Raw genomic sequence first — 17,976 nt, 5'->3', positions numbered from 1 at the left:
CTCGTGGCAGGGGCTGTGGGAGGGTGGTTGGGGGGAGGTAGGGGTTGTTTCTGGCTGCACCGTGCCTTAGCCCAGCTGGTTTTGTGCACTGCGGAGAGGCTCGAGGTGCCCAGAGTGGCTGCGGGTGACCCCGAGCCTTGTTGTCTACCTGATCATCATGGCCTCTGTGAAAAGTAGGTCGTCCTTGCCGGGGTGGCTGGGGGGTGGGTGGTCTTTGTTCCAGGCTGCGCTGCGCTCTGGTGGGGAATGCCCTTCTCCCCTATATTTCCCTCCCACACCATTGCTCCTACCCTAACTTTTTTTCTTTTTACCCTAACTTTTTGTTCCTTGGCGTCATGGGCGCAGCTTGAGAATGGAGCTTGGCCTCTTGGGTGTTCCTTTTTTGTCGCTAGTCCCTGGGCATGCTGCACGCTGGAAATCTGCCCGGGAATCCCAGCCCTGGCCCTGTTGAATTCCCAGGACTTATTGGGTTTGACTTCAGGGGGCTGGGATTTGGGGCCTGACCCACTTGTTGTTGTTTGGAGGGGTTTTGGAGTCTTTTGGGAGGGTTTAAGTCCTTTTTCAGGGGGGCATTTAGCAGTATCCGGTAGCTACACAAAGCACCTTGGTAGAAAAATGGCAAAGTATGAGCAGTTTAGGGGCTTCTTCTCTTTACTGCGAGAGATTTAGAGAGCGTGTAGTTTTAGAACTTTTTCTTTCTTTTTTTTTTTTTTCCTACCTCACTTGGCATTATTATGCTATTACAAATACTTGTCCTTTGAGCTTTGTTTCAAATGGGAATTTGCAAGCTGAAACAGAGCTTAAGAGTTCTTGTTTTTGCCATAAACTGGTTTGTTATATATAAATTCCAAAAGAGCCAGATTTTTCTTGAAGCAGCTTACCATCCATGGGGTGGGGGGGAGAAATGTGTGTACATTTTTATTTATTTATTTTAAGAAAACAACCTTATTTTGAGTAAGGAGAAACACTTCTAGTTGTTTAAGTTTCCATTTCATCTGGACTTAATTTCTGTTTCCTTTCCTATGCTCATCTGCAGATATGTTACTAAAAAGATATAAGGGGAAGCTACTGTGGGTTGTCTTGTTTACTTGTTTGCTAGGCTGCCTCTTTCAGCCCAGACCAGGAAATACCTGGACAAAGCAGTGGCAAGATCCTGTTTTCCTTGTATCAAAAGCTCCCCCTGACTCTGCCACACCTGTGGGGTGAAATATCCTATGGTTGCCCCATAGATATTCCCCCATCAGCTTTTCCTCTAAGAATTGCCAGTCCTTGGGTCAAGATTATTTGATGATGATAATTGCAAAAAGAATTTCCTAGTCCTGCTTGTTTAGCAAAGTTGACTAATTACATGGCCTCTGACTTGATCTAATTGTTTTTAGCATTTTAAAACTGGCAGAAATCTAAAAGACTGGAAGCTTTTATTATGTACTTGTTTGTATTTTCATGAGGGAGGTATGTGTATTTTAGATGGGCACTATAAGTGGCATGCTCTGATTGCAGATGTGGCTTATTTCTAATAGCATCTAGGTATACGTATGATAAATAGAAAGGATGAGGATACTTACTGTTGTGGGACCAAATTTCCAAGAGAGTGTAGGGCCAGATGTTGTTGAAACAGGTTAGCATTCATATATGGAATCAATAATGTACTTGAACCTATTCTGTTTGCTTTGTTTTCTCTTATTGCTTGTGACAGGTTGGGAGCTTTTGGAGACTTCTGTTTTTCCATAGACCAGGCACAGCACGAGGGTGGCAACGCTTCTGCAAACAGCTCGGTTCCTGAGCACTCCCTCCTACAGGTGAGACTATAAATGGCCCATCTACAGAAGCCCACTGTGGCTCTCTCTAAATCAGTAGTACATGGCTAGATCTGTTGTGAATGACTGACTTCCAGGTTTTGACAGTCATCCTACCAAATGGATTGAGGTCCAGCATACAGTGGGCACATACTTACAGTTTCTGAGTGATTTGCATCTGGTAGAATCGGGCCTGATCCAAAGCTCCTCAAAGCAGACTGTAATCTTTCCACTGACTTGAGTGGGCATTGAGCAGATACTCTTTCCTTATTCCTGGGTTCCAGTCTTCCTCCGATTCATAGTGTTACCCTGCAGTTGGGCAGAAGACAGGGCAGGGTAACACCTTCTAGAGTTGAGTAGTAGTTTGTAAGGTGCCACCCTGCCCTGCCTTCTGTTTGATTTATAGCTGATAGTAAACTTCTTTTGAAGTCAGTGGTGCAGGTTCAGGTTCACTTGTATGACAGCTAGTAAAAATTTCAGCACCACCCACGGGTGCCAGGTGTTCAATTTCCTTTAGTACTCAAGTCCCATTGCTTTTCAAAGTCCATCAGAGGCTATTGAAAGCCTTACAAAAAGGGTTGGTTGATGTATGACCTGTGTGAGCACCTGGTGCCTGCTAAAAGTAAAGAGACATATTTTTTTTTTTTTTTTTTTTTAATTTAGTAGAAAAAACGTGTGTAAATTTGTAGCTAATAAAGTCATGTAAGCTACAATAAACAACAAACAACTTATTAGCCTTAAAACAAGGACAGTTGAGTTCATGATGCATATCTCATTCACCTGTTAGCAGGTAGATAAGGTCATGGATCCCTGCTTGCGTTGTAATCAGTTTTTTAATCAACTCTTTGACTGACTTCCCTTTAACTAAGATAAAAGGAGCGTGATTGTGCATGTGACAGTTTCTGAAGCAAATGTTAGTGGTTACACTTGCTCACCACTAGCTAACAGCAGGTATCGGAAGAAGTAGACTGTATGGTTGGAAACATGGCTTTGAAAGGTCTGTGTATAGTCGGAACAGGAAGGTGGAACTCCATTTCGTAACAGTCCTTCTGCGTAGTGGATTTCCAGGTCATGCTTTGGCATATGCCCTGATTGTTTAAAGTGAAAATGAAATAATGAATAAGAGTACTCTGTTACAATGCAAATGCATCTCTGGACTATTTGGGTTGGTCTAATAAAAGATATCAAATTCACCCAAGGAACCTTGTCTGTCTCTGGACCAAAGGGTTTCATACTTTTTTACCAAAACAAATATCTTCACTCATTCAATGCTGCTGTTGAGTTGCAGTCTGCTTTCATATCTCTTTCTCCTGCAAAAAGAGCTGTTGAATCTGTAAGGACCACAAATGCCCATCATGTTGGGTTCTTTTAATTTAATTTTATTTTTATTTATTTTGACTTATTATGTGCAAGCCTGCACCTCAAATTAGATGGCTTTAAAAATTCAGTTGCTCTGCTGGCTTGCTGCTGATTCACACAAGTGTTGCCTGTTAGCTCATCAGCCGTACTTGCACAGCACCTTAGGATTTTCTTGTAAATCTGCAGTTTTGTTGGGACTGAACTCTGGTTGTGGTAGCTAATAAAGCCATAGGTCAGATGTGAATGGGTGCAGCTGAGTCATACTTTTTTTACATATATATGTATATTTTTTCCTTGTCCTAAATGTTGTTGTTTAGAGTTCTCATGCCTAGCTATTCATTTCAGAATACTTTATAGCTTAACCTTTTTACAAAGGTGCCCAATTGACAAGCTCCTAAATACGCATTAATCCCATTTTTAAGTGCCCAGGTAGTATAAGTACTTGTGCCATACTGGAAATAAAGTGGGCCATAAGCTCCTAAATAATTTGGGTACTTCTGAAAACTTTGCCCACAGTAGTCATAGATGCAGTCCAAAATGCTACAGCAACTCAGCCACAGCAAGAAGGGGGGCAGAAAAATGTTGGGTTTTTGTTTTGTGGGTTTTTTTTGTTTTTTGTTTTTTTTTTCTCACTAACTGCAGACCTGTGGTTGCTGCCAGTTGTAGTTGCTACGTTGTAAGTTTTCATCAGTGAAACATAAGCCACAGCAGCAAAAGGATTAGTGTACATGTTCTTGGAGGAGAAAATATTCCTGAAGTTACAGCTGAACTGTTCCATAATTTGTTTTGTCTTGGCATAACACTGCAGACCACGACCTGGAGGTTACAGTAAGCTTGTATACAAGCCAACAGTGTGCCCTTGTGAAGAAGGCTAACAGCACACTGGGCTTCTGCTGGTAAACATTCCTGCCAATGATCCTGGGAAGTGGTTTATTCCCCTCTACACCATTAGTGAAGCTGCATGTGGAGTACTGTGTCCAGTTTTGGGTCCCCCACTTCAGAAAGGATGTGGATACATGGGGGAGAGTGCACCAGAGGGCAGCAAAAATGGCTAAGGGGCTCTGGCACATGACCTATGGGGCGATGCTGGGGGAACTGGGTTTACTTAGTCTGGAGAAGAGGAGACTAAGGAGGGATTTAATTGCAGCCTTCAACTACCTGAAGGAGGTTCCAAAGAGGATGGCGCTAGACTGTTCTCAGTGGTGGCTGATAACAGAAAAAGGAGCAATGGTCTCAAGTTGCAGTGAGGGAAGTTCAGGCTGGATATTAAGAAGAACTTTCCCATTAGGAGGGTAGTAAAACACTAGAACAGGTAACCCAGAGAGCTTGTGGAATCTTCATCTTTGCCTCCAGGCTTTTAAGAACTGGCTAGACAAAGCCTTGGCTGGGGTGATGTAGTTTAGGCAGGCGTTGGACTAAATGACATCCTGAGGTCCCTTCCAAGTCTCATTTTCTATGGTTCCAACTGACTACGAAGTACAACATTTGATGGGGTGATGTTTCTCTGAAGGGCCACAAACTATCTTGGAAGCATAATACATGTGAAACATTTCTTGGGCTTCTCACTGATGCAGGATTTTGGGGGTAGTGTGAGAGAGAGATTTAGGTTACGGCCGTTAGAAGAATTTACAGAGTTCCAAAGTTATGCTTTTTTAGAGACCAATCCCTGCTTTTTTTGAGTTAAACCTTTTTATACAGTCTCCCTCCTTATGTGAAAATTACACTAGCTTTTCTAGTGGGTGCTACTGTTTCTTTTTCCTTGTACCATTTTGGCTTTGGACAACTTCTCAGCTCATATCAAGTGCAATTGTGTGGGGTCTAGTTTAATTTTACACACCATACTGAGGGTTTTGGAGGGAGAGGGGGAGATTACTTGTGTGAGATTTCTTTATCAAAGACTCAAAGGCCAGATCTTTTAGTTGGTATGAGTCTCTGTGCATCTCCACTGCATTCAATAGAGCAATGTCAATTTTTCATGGCTAAGGGGCAAGCCCAAACATTAACTAGTTAGATGGGCAACTTGGCTCCTGGCACGATGGGCTGGCTTGGAAGAAGTCATTGTTCTAGTGTGCAGGTGTGCATTCCAGAGCTTTGTTTCTTTAGTTCAAGGCCTTCCTATCTAAAGAAGTTCTTTCACTCGGATATAATTTTTATCTGCATCTAAGTGCTGTAGAATCAACGTTTTGGGTTTTCTGCTGACGGACATGGGTCAGATTCTCAGTTTTGAATCATCTCAACTACAGAATTTAGAGGTGTCATGCTAATTTACAGCAGGCAAAGATTGGGAGGAGGCAATTGTCTAGGTGGAGGCATTGTCTTTGTACTGAAAGGAAGAAATCAAGTTAATAGCAGGGTTTCTCTTTACTCTTTCTCTCTGCCAACTATTGGAGGATTTGGGCTGGGCAAAGCCTGAATGAGCCCAGGACTGGAGTAGGAAGAGAGCAGGTGTTGAGTGCCTGGAATGCCATCCCTTTGCTTCTCTGATAAGCTGCTTTCTTTGTAAAGTACCCAGGGAATGGCTCTCTTTAGTATCCACAAGGGTGGGGGGGTGCTTTCTTTTGATTGGTTTACAAAGCAGTATGTGAAATGGGATTGTTTGTCTGTTATCTACAAATTCCTTTCTTTTTGTTACAAAGGTTTCCCTTCGACTTCTATTGCTGCAATGACTGCAGGAGGAAGCTGGAAAGGAAAATTGCTGACCTTTCCTGTTTTATTTTTTTAAATAAACCAACCCTGAAAATTGTTAGCTCCTTTGTTTGTTGTAAAGCCTAAACATCAGGAATCGGGATCTCTTTCTGCTAGTTTATAACGTCACAAACATCTGAAGCAGAGTGGTTTTTGTGCATTGGCTCTTCTGCTTTAGTTGTTAGTGTTAGCATCAGGTTTTGCAGATGGAACTGTTGAATCCCAGATTCTAGTCCTGACAGGTAAACTGAAGGAGGAAATTGCTCTCGAGCAGAGTTGATGCATGCTGTATTGTGCGCAGCCCTTCCCACCCTGCCATTGCTCACTGCCTGACCCCACATCTTCTGAAGAGGCACTGCTTCCTGCTAGTACTTCAGATGACGCTAACGTTCTAAAAAGGCTTTGCTGCTTCTGTGTCATTTTCCCCTCCACCCTTTCCCAGTCTGACAGATGCTGAGTTTTGGAGTGTCAGAGTTCTTGCTAAACAAGAATTGAAAGTAGATTTACACTTGGCCTCAACTGCTGAAAGCTGGCATAGCTCCTTTAACTTCAGGAGTGCTACACCCGTTTTCACCTGCTGTGCATCTGTCCCAATAGATATCCATTTAAATGGATTAAGAGTTAACCCTTCTCCAACCCTGCTGCTACTTTTGTTGGCTTCTGAAGTTGCAAAACTTTAAACCAGTCCTTTCAAGCATGCTGAACTCCGATTTGATGTTAGCAGTGACTCAAGGACAAGGCACGTAATTATGGTTTTGAACAGGCATGCAGACAGAACTGTGTGACAGCAGTATTTGGAAGTGCTCCTAAGCTTAAGCGTGATCTCTTTTGGCTATTAAACTCATCAGCTGACAGTCTGTTTAGTGTATAATGGTCAAATGGCAACTGATTGGGGTTAAATGTGTGGCTGTACTGACGCCTTCCATCTATAACACTGCTGTTTGACACTTGTCAGAGTGATCTGTTTTGCTGGTGTTTTCTCCAGTAATTCTTATCCATTCAGGAATGATGTATGCTGTCACTGACCATTCATCAAATGAGAAACAGATGCTTCTAGTTTTTCCTTCTCTTGGAAGCTTTGTGTTGAAAAGTGGCTCCTGGAAGAATGAGAGTGAGAAACCAGTGCAGAATGCCCAAACATTGTTGAAATGACTGATTATGGTGTCCCCCTGTGGCTCCTCTCCTTGAGAACCCAGGTTAGAAACGTTCATATGTGAACACCCTTTCCAGGTCTGTGCACTGGCCTCTTCTATAGAGGTAAAGGCAGGTGTTGTTTCTTTTCTACCACTGGTGAAGCTGTCAGCAGCAAGTACCATGCTTTCTAAAGTAAAACACCAAACTGAAGGCTTAATATTGGGTTGCCATAAACAAAATCTAAAAATTGTCAGTTAGTTACAATCTCCCAAGTGAATGCACTGACAGTCTCAAAAGACTTGTTAAATACAGTACTCTCAGGAGTCTTGTTGAAGGGTCATATTGTACACTAACAAATTAAAACAGATATCCTGCAAGGCTTCTTATAAACCCCAGCCCCCATCCTGTCCCCAGTGGCAGGAGTCTCTACCCTTCCACACCAGCTTGTACCCTAGGATAAAAAGAGATGTTAACCTGACTTGGCTGTATATAGTGTTCACTGTCTCTACCTTGTCGTGAGAGGGCAATGGGGTGAGAAGAGATCTTGACACTTTTTGTACCTCTACCCTATCTGGTTTCCCACTCTGATTCAGAATAACCAGACTTTCCTCTCATGTTTGCCAGAAATTATCCAGTCCTACCACTAGCTAAATATTACCAGAAAGTTATTTGTGGAAGAACAGAGAAGTAGTTTTGATGAGCTACACTTCCCTTAACTGCCTCTCCTGCACATCCTCTTGCAGAGCACCAGTGTGGCTCATGGGGAAGGGGTGGAGGTGGAGAGAGGTTTGGGTGAGCATCTGCTGGAATGTGCATTGTCTCCTATTGCAAAGTGTAGCACCATAGGAGCTCTGTGCCATACAAGCACACTGGGATTTGAGGATGGGTTTGGTGGATCTGCAACTGAAATTCTTCCTCCACAGGAAGGGTGCAAGTGCCTCAAAGCCTAGTCCAACCATGAGACCAGAATACTGGCCAGACTGTAGCCTGGACTGGGAAGGAAGGGCAGGAGAGACGTCCCTTTTCCTATGCCTGGAAGAAGTCCAGCATTCAGCCTGGCTGCTTGGGCTGTGAAGAGGAATAGGCTGGCAGTTTCAGGCTGCCTGTCTTACAGATTCAGGAAGGAAGACGTGCTGTCTAAAACCTATTTGTGTGTTTCTGTTGGAGGCTGTGGAATGTCTCTAACGGAAAGGAAAGTTTTGATTCTGTTGAAAATGATGCTTAGGGGTTTTTCCCCTCCCCTTGCAATTTTGTTTGGGAAAAGTCTTCATTGCAGCTGGTGAAATCAGGGAAGTATTGTTGTTTGTCAGTTCTAGCTCTTTGGAGCATAGACTATCTTCCTCTCTGTACAGTACCTAGCACAGTGGAGAATTAAGCCTGATTGGGGCCTTCGGGTATTACTGAAGGTAGTGTGATGATGATAACAAGCAGTTTATTAAAGTACACCAAAATCGTAGGCTTTTGATCTACCATCTGTCTTTCTAGATCAGGGGCTGGCAATATACGGCCTGTGTGCTGCTGAATGTCTTGTATTGCTGAGGCTTCTGTGGTATTCGGCAGTGGGGGGCTCTTGCCAAACCACCGCTAGGTGCTTTTCCCATGGTGGGGATGGGGCCAAGCAGTGGTAGCTGCATTGGACCTGAGTTGGGCCATTCCAGCCTGCTGCCACCATGTTGCTGACCACTGGTCTAGATGGGTTTAGTGTGAAGGTGTTAACATGGATTTTTTTTTTTTTTTTGTGCAAGACTCCCAGATCTCTATTCTCTCCATTAGAGTCTGGGAGCATTGCAGAGCTGCTCAACTTCTGCCCTGTAGTGTTCTTCAGAGCCACGAAAAATATGCACAGGAGTTTGTGGTGCTGGAACAGCTCGTGGTAGAGTGACCCTCACCCTTCATGTAGAGGGTTGGCACTTTGCTGTGAAGGGTCGCTTGCTTTCTGGGAAGTGCTTCTGCAATGCTCCAGTCTGTTAGAACCAGCCTTCTGCTCGGGAGCAACTTTCACCCACTGTTTAGCACTAAGCCAAGCAGTAAACACTTGTAGAACGGGACCCTTAGTTCCTCTTTTCCACTCTATTTTATTGGACAAACATAAGAGCATGTTTCACTTGCTGACTATATAAAACGGAATAAGTTTCATCTCTTTATCATCACCACTTTGCTTCGTAGTCCCCCAAAATGTCTTCTGGTTTTGATGGATTCTCTGATAATGTAATTGCTTGGTCTTATTTCCATCCCTTTACTTTTCCCTGGTGCTAGTAGCTGTTGTTTGTTGTGGCAGAGAGCATGCTTGTACAGAGCTTCTAGCACCAAATTTGGTTTCTCCATTCTCTGTACAATTAGTCTGTTCTTGGCATTCATAGGAAATAGAGGCAGCTCTCTTTGTTAGATAGGATCATATAAGTAAAAGTTGCAACACTTTTTTTTTTTCTGTTTTTTAAAAGAAAACTCTTGGAATAGCACCTCAATGTGTTTACATCATAACTAGCTAACATGTTTTGCATGGCCTGTAAAAACTTGTTCTTGGTTAAGGCCCTGAGCTGGCTGGTGGTAATACACATGTGACTGAGCTCTTGAACAGTTGTACTCAAGTGCTTGAAGTATTTTCAATACGTTCTTAAGTATTTTTCTAAAATTGGGGCTTAAATGCAGTTCCACAGGTGATAGGAGTTTGGAGCTTGTGGGGGGAGGGGAGCAATGGCATCTTAAGGCCACTCTTTATTTGTGGATTACTGATTCCAAAATTTAGCTTAATTAGCTCTCTTTTTTTTTTTTCTAACTGGAAGCCAACAGAAGCTTCCACGGCACATTGCTTGTACTCATACGATACACCTCCGTTGGGTCAGGATTGCTGGTAACAATACGGAAGCCACAAGGAATACTGCTTGACCTTCAGAGTGTAGATGGAGCTTGTGGAGCTGGCAACTAGAATGAACCTTTCTACCTGGAAAATGAATCCACTTGACATGGAGTCCCTAAGAGTCTAATAAAGAACTCTAGCAGGCCACTTGCAGTGCAGTTTTTTAGGCTACTGCAGTCTGGTGCTGTGACTAGCTCATATAAACACATCTGTGCTAGTATTTACCTAGCCAGTTTGGGGACAAGTGGCAGAATAACTTCTGTGGCACATGCTTCAGTACTTCATAGTTACCCAGGAACCTAGGTAGGCTTGTATACTCCGCACTGCAATTCTGGGGTGCCCCCCCTAGTATGTTGCTGCCATCAGCTGGGTGAACTAGTTAAAGCTAGCTCAGGGATGTCTGTGCAAGCTGCATTTGGACCCATGGACTGCAGTGTAGGCATACCTTCCATGTAGACCTATATTCTGGGAGACCTGGTCATATGCCCAGTTAGATTGGCTTGAGGCACTCAGATTTGGGACACAGCAGACATCAGCTATTTTGTGCTCATTTAAAAATAAGCGTGCTTTAAGTACCTGCCCTTTTAAATTACTGTTAGCGCTGTTAGGTGTGCAGACATGATTGACAAGATAAACATAGAGATTTAACACTACATTCCTATGTAAAAAGCATTCTGATCTGCAGTGGTCTTGTGGAGTTCTTTGCTTTAGTATTTTGCCATAGTCAAAAAAAGTGAAAGCTAAGAGCTGGCATTTTCCAAGGGATGCCTTAACTCTAAGAAGATTGAGAGCCACTGTTTTAAAGATCATGTGGGATAGCAAGAATGTCTTAAAGAGAGACGTTTCATACGGGTATTCCCCCTCCTGAGTTAACCTATATATAACTTTTACCCAGTTAGCCATGAGGCTGTTTCTTCCATTTTAATCCCCAAGATATGACTTGAAGAGATTAAGTGATGGTAGTTCTTTGTTCCACAGACAACAGCAAAGAAAGAAGGATGTTTGGTTTTCACAAACCGAAGATGTACCGAAGTATAGAGGGCTGCTGTATTTGCAGGGCTAAGTCTTCCAGTTCTCGTTTCACTGACAGTAAACGTTATGAAAAGGATTTCCAGAACTGCTTTGGGTAAGATCCTCTGCCAGGCAAATGTGTATTGTCATTTCTATTGGTTCTCACTTCTGTCTTTAAGCAGCAAACTTGAAAAGTTAAGTTTCTCTCAAAGTGCAGTACTAAAGGCAACAATCGGAGTTGGGTATAGAGCCAGCTTTGACCTCCACAGCTTACGCAAACAGCATGGGGCTATAGCGCAGCTCCAGTGACTTCAGGAGTGTACTGCTGACTCATACTGGTGAAGGACCTGGCCCGTGTTGTTCCACTGGCTTGGACATTGTGGGTGTGTCTAGGAGTGTGCACACGTGGTTTGTGGAACCTCAAAGCAGTTTAAGGCACTGCAAAGCACACCTGCACCCATTCACCATACTGTTAACTTGCAGTGCACCAGTTTTTTTGACATTGGAAGATCCTGGTGTCAACAAAAAAAAGGCACCACTGTAAAAAGCAGCCTGGCACATGTGGCAGCAGCATATACCACCAGAGAGGCATCCTGCTTTGGCTGCTGGCCAAGCTCCAAGCAGCCGGCTTGGCACTGCTGCTGCCTCAGGAGGCCCCCAGCACCCTGGGTAAGGCCCTGGGGCCAGCACAGGTGCAGACCCCAGCCTCCCCTACCCCCCCAGGGTCACCTTGCCATGCGCCAGAGTGCACATGCAGGGGCATGCCCAAAGACTAATAGCAGCAGCATAAATATGTCACTATTTGTCCCATAGGAAATGCGCACCCCTGGACTTGCACGCTTGTGGGGATACGTCCTTTGTGTTTGTTTAGACCTGTGCAAAGAGCCAACACATCAGAAGGTGCATGTGTAGTGCAGCACAGTACAATAGAGCTGTGGAGGCTTTTGTGACTTTGGTTAAATAAAATCTTCCAGGGTGTCATTTAAAACTCCAGAAAAATTTTTGTAAGTCACTTTCTTAGCTCAAAGGAGTGATGTCTTTCAGTTTAGAATAGGGGCTCCCATTGTAAAGGTAAACTTTCACAGCAGAAGTGTGATGTGAAAAGAGCCTGGGGGGGGAAAAAAATTGTGTGGTTTGTTTTTTTTCCCGTTAGAAAGCATTAGACATGTGGACATTTCAAAGTCCTAATAAATTAAGTTGCACAACTTAAAAATGCTTATTTAAAGCTGGTTTGACCACGTAGCTTTGGCACTCTGAAATGGTCTTACAATAACCTTGAATTTTTCTATCTTCATCAAGTTGTCAAGGCATCCAGTTCCTACTTGACAGCTTGTAATTATTTCTTTTAATGCACATAGTTTGTAATTGGCCATAGCAGTAGGACTCTCATAGCTGTAAAAGTTTATCCATTGCAGCATTTACTGTGCAAAAATGTCCATGTTGTCATTGTCTCTGATCCTTTTTTTTTCTTCTGTTCCCACCAGTTTGTTCAGTTACTGTGAGCGTTTATACCCTTAAACATGCTTCTGCCTGTGGTTTTTGACATGTGAGCAGTATCATTGGCTACATGGGTGCCACCCACAGAGAGCATCAGCAAGATTAGGCCCTTACTTTGCCGTGTTTCTTTTTCCTGGGTTTTTTTTTGTTTGTGTTTTGGGTTTTTTTTTAATAGAAATGTTCTTGGTCTTTACAATTATTTCTCTTGATCATGACCTCTGTGTGTGAATCTGGCACTGGAAGTCTGACCTTGGCTAAAAACAGACTTTCTGGTGACCCGCTGCATTTAATTAAGCTGCAGTGTCAAAACAATATATCTATGCTTTTGTTTTGGGGTTGTCTGAAGTATGTTTTAGCAACCTAGGACCTGTAACTTAACATTGAACAAAAACTGGCTTGTCCTATCCAGGCATGTCAGTCAAATTTACAGTGTTTCAGGGTCCTTTTCAGAATTTATAGAATTTTAACAAACTTTATAGCTCTATCTGCTATAAATCTTTGGTATTAACAAGCCTCTCAAAAGCAAAGACTTCCCACACCTCCCCATGCCTTTGAGTGGATTTCTGCTGCCTCTTCTGACTGCATTTTCACTAAATACTTGATTCTGAGATGAGGCTTGGTGGAAGAAAAAAAACCCCAACCCACAATGTTGAGAGGGAGGGAGGAAAAATGTTATCTTGGAATTGAATAAAAATTGATCCTACAGAGGGTTATCGCTTGTCTTTAATACCAAAGTTGCTTGAAAGAGTCAAATGGTTAATTTATATATTGGCTCCCAGCCTGAGGCACCTTTTTAAAAAGGCCCTATTCCAATTGAATATATGGATATTAGATGAGCATTGAATCCCTTTTGGGATTCATCAAGTTGAGCATGTAAAATTGCTAATCACTTCTGAAAGTCTTGGTTTGAGAATCTATTCCCCACCCCCTGCCTTTATGCCAATTGTTTTGACTTTAAGAGGCTAACCAGTAAGCAAGGGTTTTGTTCTGTTTTGTTTTTCTTGATAGGCTCCATGAGGTCCGGTCAGGAGACATCTGCAATGCATGTGTTCTTTTGGTGAAAAGATGGAAAAAACTGCCAGCAGGATCCAAAAAAAACTGGAATCATGTTAGTCAGCTATTTTATTTCTTCACCCCCTATGATTTGATAGTTACCTCCCTCAGTCGCTATTCATCTAGAAACAGCACTGCTAAGTGACTTTTCTTTCATGCTCAGCATCTGTAAAAGCTACTTAAAACTGACTATTATATAGCTATTCCCTGCCTTCACCTGGTTCATGTACAGGATATCATTGCTGAAACACCCTAATTTTCACAAGCTGTTGTTTCTCCAAAAGTCTTCCTTTGAGATTAAAATGTTCCAGATGTGGCCTCAGTCCAAAGATGGTAATTTGGCTGTGAAGGTTCGTTTTATTTTTTTAATGCTTGAACAAGCCAGGCGACTTGCTTAAGCAACATTATAAATCAGCTTGGCTTGGTCAGATAATTAAAATGACTAATCTCTCACCATCACACCCTCTTGCACATTCTGACTGGATATAGCAATCTGTTTTGGGTCTAGAGTTGGGGAGAGAACTTCCTCCTGCTGTCCCTCTTTCTATGAGGGCTTTGACAGTATCATGGGAGCGAAGCATACTGCCACTATTTGGGGCTTACCCATCCAACAGTTAGCTCAAACCAGTTTTAAAACAAACAAGGCAGAAACTGTGTGAACACTCTTTAGTTTGATTTGTGTTGACTTGAATTACAGCTGCAAACCAAGCTGAATATTTGTCAACACAAAGTTGCACTAGTTCACCTGAAGGCATCTTAAGCCCATTTTACTTTCTTCTATAGAATAGTCTAGTTCCAAGCTAAGTTTTTAAATGACTAGAAAAGTGTCAGCACACAGTTGTCAGTTTAACTAAATGGGTTTAAAGTAATACCTGTTGCTAAACTAATGCAACTTTTCTTGCATAAACCATGCTTGAGCTCTGATAAGGAACTAAGAGTAGAAATAATTGAATACAGCCATGTTGCCTTTCAGGTGGTGGATGCAAGGGCTGGACCCAGTCTTAAAACGACACTGAAACCAAAGAAAATGAAAACTCTCTCTGGAAGCAGAATGAAGAGCAATCAAATCAGCAAACTGCAAAAGGAATTCAAACGGCACAGTAAGTTGAGAAATACTAGGAACGCAACTTCATTGTCAAAGCAGCTTACAGTTAATTGGCCTAATCTAGATAATGTCCAATGCAATCAATTAGGTGTTATTTTAAAATCAGTTTAGCTCTTTCCTTAGCGGTAGAGTACTCCAGCCATGTAACTACTGTTGTCTTATTCCCTTATCTGTTTTTGTTATTACCTGACTTGAAGGGCACACATGAAGAACAATTTCCAAAGATCTCTGGGTTTTACTGTTGTTCATATTGTGCCTTTGGAACAGACAGTAGTGTATGCAAGTATAAATTAGCATGAACAAAACAGCAAAGTTTAGATGCTGGCTGTGCACATAGTGAAGTGGGGAGAGACTGGCTTTGTCCCAAGGAGTCCAAGGCCTTGACTGGGACAGACTTCCATAGATGCCTAACATCATGTGCTGTGAGTAGTCCCAAGGATGAGGGGCTTCATGGACTCGTAGTCGAAACTGATACAGTAAAGGGAGTGGGGAGAGGCTGTTATACCCTGACTTCCAGGGCTAAGGTATGGAGGATGCAAGCCATTGGGAGTTTTGTCATGGATGTCAGTGGGACCAGATCCTTGAGCCTGTGGTTGTGGGGGAAGCCTGTGACGGACAGGAATAGGTCCCAGAAGTGCCAGTGCAATGCTTTGCCTACAAGGCCATCCTTGTCCATAGGACCTTTCCAAATTGCTGGCATGACCTTCCAGCATTTTATTGAAAATGCCAGGAGTCAACGGAAATGATCAGTTTTTTGTGTTCTTCCTAGCTAGTTGATGGTAGCATTATTTGTACTAGAAAAGTGTCTTCAATCCTGTTTCTTATGTTATGTCTGACCTGTTGGTGGTAGAGATGACTAACTAGTAAATTGCACACTACTCTGCCCCCACCCCCTTGTTCTGCCATCTCCCGTAGACTCTGATGCCCACAGCACCACTTCAAGTGCCTCTCCAGCGCAATCTCCCTGTTACAGTAACCAGTCTGATGATGGCTCTGACACAGAGATGAGCCCAGGGTCCAGCAGAACACCAGTCTTCTCCTTTTTAGATCTCACCTACTGGAAAAGGTAAAAGGCAACAAAAACATTTAGTGCACCCAGCAATTCAGCTTAATTACAAGGCACATTATACTTCTTCCTTAGCAATTTCCACAGCATTCATAGACAGCTGTTGAAGAACACAGCATTTAAGGTTGTGGCTTAAGTTTATAAGTTTATTCAGTAGTACAGAAAGTGTGGATTTGGACCCATGGAAGAAAATCCTCTTGAAAGAAATGCTGTGTTCTTAAGACTTTTTTCCTCGAAGTATTAAAGATATTTGGTCTGAAATAATTGACATTTTGACAGTAGGAAATAACATCAATCTAGCTGTTTCTTGGAGGGTTTGTAATTATTTTATTTTAAGTTTGGCTTCTGCATGCTAAATGTCAGATGAAATGTCTAGATCAGGGGTTGTCAACCAGGGTTACATGTACATATGGGGTTACTTTGAAAGGTCCCAGGGGGGTATAGCTAACTATGAGCAACACCCACACAAATCAGTTGTATAACTGATCCATGACCATGGTCAGAAAATATTTGAAATAGGGGAGTGTTGGGTTTTCCTAGATGTTTAGGATTCTTTTTTTTCCCTGCTTTTGCTACGTGGTGAATGTACTGACCTCTTGTTTGGTATGTTTGTCAAATGCATGCAACTTACTGCCTTTAAAATGGCCTTCCCAGGTACACTGTGTTTAAAATAGCTCGGTAAAAAAGCACGTGTCTATGCTCATGTAACTTTAAGGAGCAAAGTAGGAAATGTATATTCAGACTTAATTTTTTCAAAGCAGTTCAGGGGATTTAGACACAGACCTGTTTGGGTTGTGTGGGATCTGTTTGCTGCTTCTGTTTTTTCTTTCTGGGTTGGTTTTGTTATTCTTGTGATTTTTTTTATGACCAAAAATTTCTATATATATCCTAAGGAAAGGTCAGCAGAGATGGAAAATAGGCACAAGTGTCAAGCATGTGTATGGTGCCTAAGATCTAAACTAAGATCTGGGTGCGTCTACACGTGCCAATTTTGAGGTGCATTAGCCGTTTTTAAGGCACATTAAGGGCATGGGTTTATATGTGCATACTCTTAATCTGCCTTAAATAGTGAATTTTTTTTTTTTTCTTTAAGGCTTTTTGCACTTAAAGTGAATAGCTAGAGCGCCTGCTGCATATGTCAACTGACTTGGCACAAGTCGGTCCGTTCACCATGTTAATACACCTTAGTGCGTGCATGTGTAGACATGCACCTGAATTGCCTTAATGCACATTTAAATTTAGGCACGTATAAAAGCATGTGTAGACACACTCCCTAGATTGCAAACTATGACATCCTGGTTACATTAATTTTTTGTATATCTGTACCTGTTTCTGCATGCATGTGTGTATGGGTGCATGAACTTTATCTTTTTTCCCCCCGCTTCCTCTAGGCAAAAAGTCTGCTGTGGAATTATTTACAAAGGACGCTTTGGAGAAGTCCTTATAGACACTCACCTCTTCAAACCATGCTGTAGCAATAAGAAGTCAGCCACTGAGAAGCCAGAACCACAGGGACCCCAATCTCCAGCCATCTCCAATCAGGAGGAATGGTGACTTCCTCAGCTAATAGCAAAAAGGTGTATATGGAACCTTTTTATTCTCTGGAAGATACTAGAAAATTAGCCTCTCTTCACTTTGGACACCTGCTATGCTGCCAAAAGACCATTCCTTAGGACTGTTTTCAGTTTTACTGCTACAATTCCACAGACTCTAAAACCAGTTTGCATCTTTTTTTCCCTGAAAAAAAAAAAAAAATAAAAAATGTACATAATATTTAAGATGCTATGGAACACTTAGCAAAGCTGAATGCTGCTGCAAGGCCATCCCTTAAGTCATTCTTCCCCCCACACGCCCCCGACATGACTGAACTTGAAGATGGGTTTTGCTGTATAATAAAATGTATGTAGTTTTAATATTTCTATACTGAGAGAAGCAGTGGTGATGTCATGCATTTTTAAGTTGGTTGAGCATTCTTATTTTTTCCCCAATTTAAGATATTTCTTTTTTGAGACCTATGATTCAGTAGCATGAACCTATGCATAGAAGCATTTAAGTCTATTCTTTACAAGACTTCTATTTATATAAATATATTTTTTTTAAATATATGGTGATCTAAACCTGTACTACTGATGTTTAAACAGAGACGAACTTTAATTTCATCCTTCGTTTAGGGCAAGGATGGGTAACTGCAGACACCCCTTGTGTGAGCAGTGCTAATGGTGAGAAATGGGTTCAAATGTTAAGTATTCAAGAAAGCTGGAGAGAGACGGTGAACTCTTTGACCATCTTGTCAGTCCCTCCTTAACTAAGAGTTGAATAAAAGTAAAGTGTAAAACCGCTGCATTACAATCGAGATGCAGACAAGTGAGGCCTTGTGCAATTGCACCTAGAGAGAAGTCAGAGAGGCAACCTG

General features: G+C 42.3%; 1 protein-coding gene across 3 annotated transcripts in view; it reads left to right on the top strand.

The window, feature by feature from the left end:
* The window catches only part of SINHCAF (SIN3-HDAC complex associated factor), an 18,320-nt gene extending 993 nt beyond the window's left edge, over nt 1–17,327 (top strand). For 2 of the 3 annotated variants that reach the window (XM_006027753.3, XM_006027754.3), the window contains exons 2-7: nt 1,697–1,799; nt 10,810–10,957; nt 13,348–13,447; nt 14,366–14,492; nt 15,413–15,563; nt 16,955–17,327. In XM_006027753.3, coding sequence (XP_006027815.1) covers nt 10,830–10,957; nt 13,348–13,447; nt 14,366–14,492; nt 15,413–15,563; nt 16,955–17,117 — 669 coding nt within the window. In that variant the 5' untranslated portion in view covers nt 1,697–1,799; nt 10,810–10,829 and the 3' untranslated portion in view covers nt 17,118–17,327. Of the gene's footprint in view, nt 1–50; nt 174–1,696; nt 1,800–10,809; nt 10,958–13,347; nt 13,448–14,365; nt 14,493–15,412; nt 15,564–16,954 lie in introns of those variants that run through there. The other variant, XM_025209066.1, reaches the window with a different exon arrangement.
* The last annotated feature ends 649 nt before the right edge of the window (nt 17,328–17,976 follow it).

This window comes from Alligator sinensis, unplaced genomic scaffold (genome assembly GCF_000455745.1).
Source record: "Alligator sinensis unplaced genomic scaffold, ASM45574v1 scaffold659_1, whole genome shotgun sequence".
Classification (NCBI taxonomy): domain Eukaryota; kingdom Metazoa; phylum Chordata; order Crocodylia; family Alligatoridae; genus Alligator; species Alligator sinensis.
This window is presented reverse-complemented; position numbering and strand designations above follow the sequence as displayed.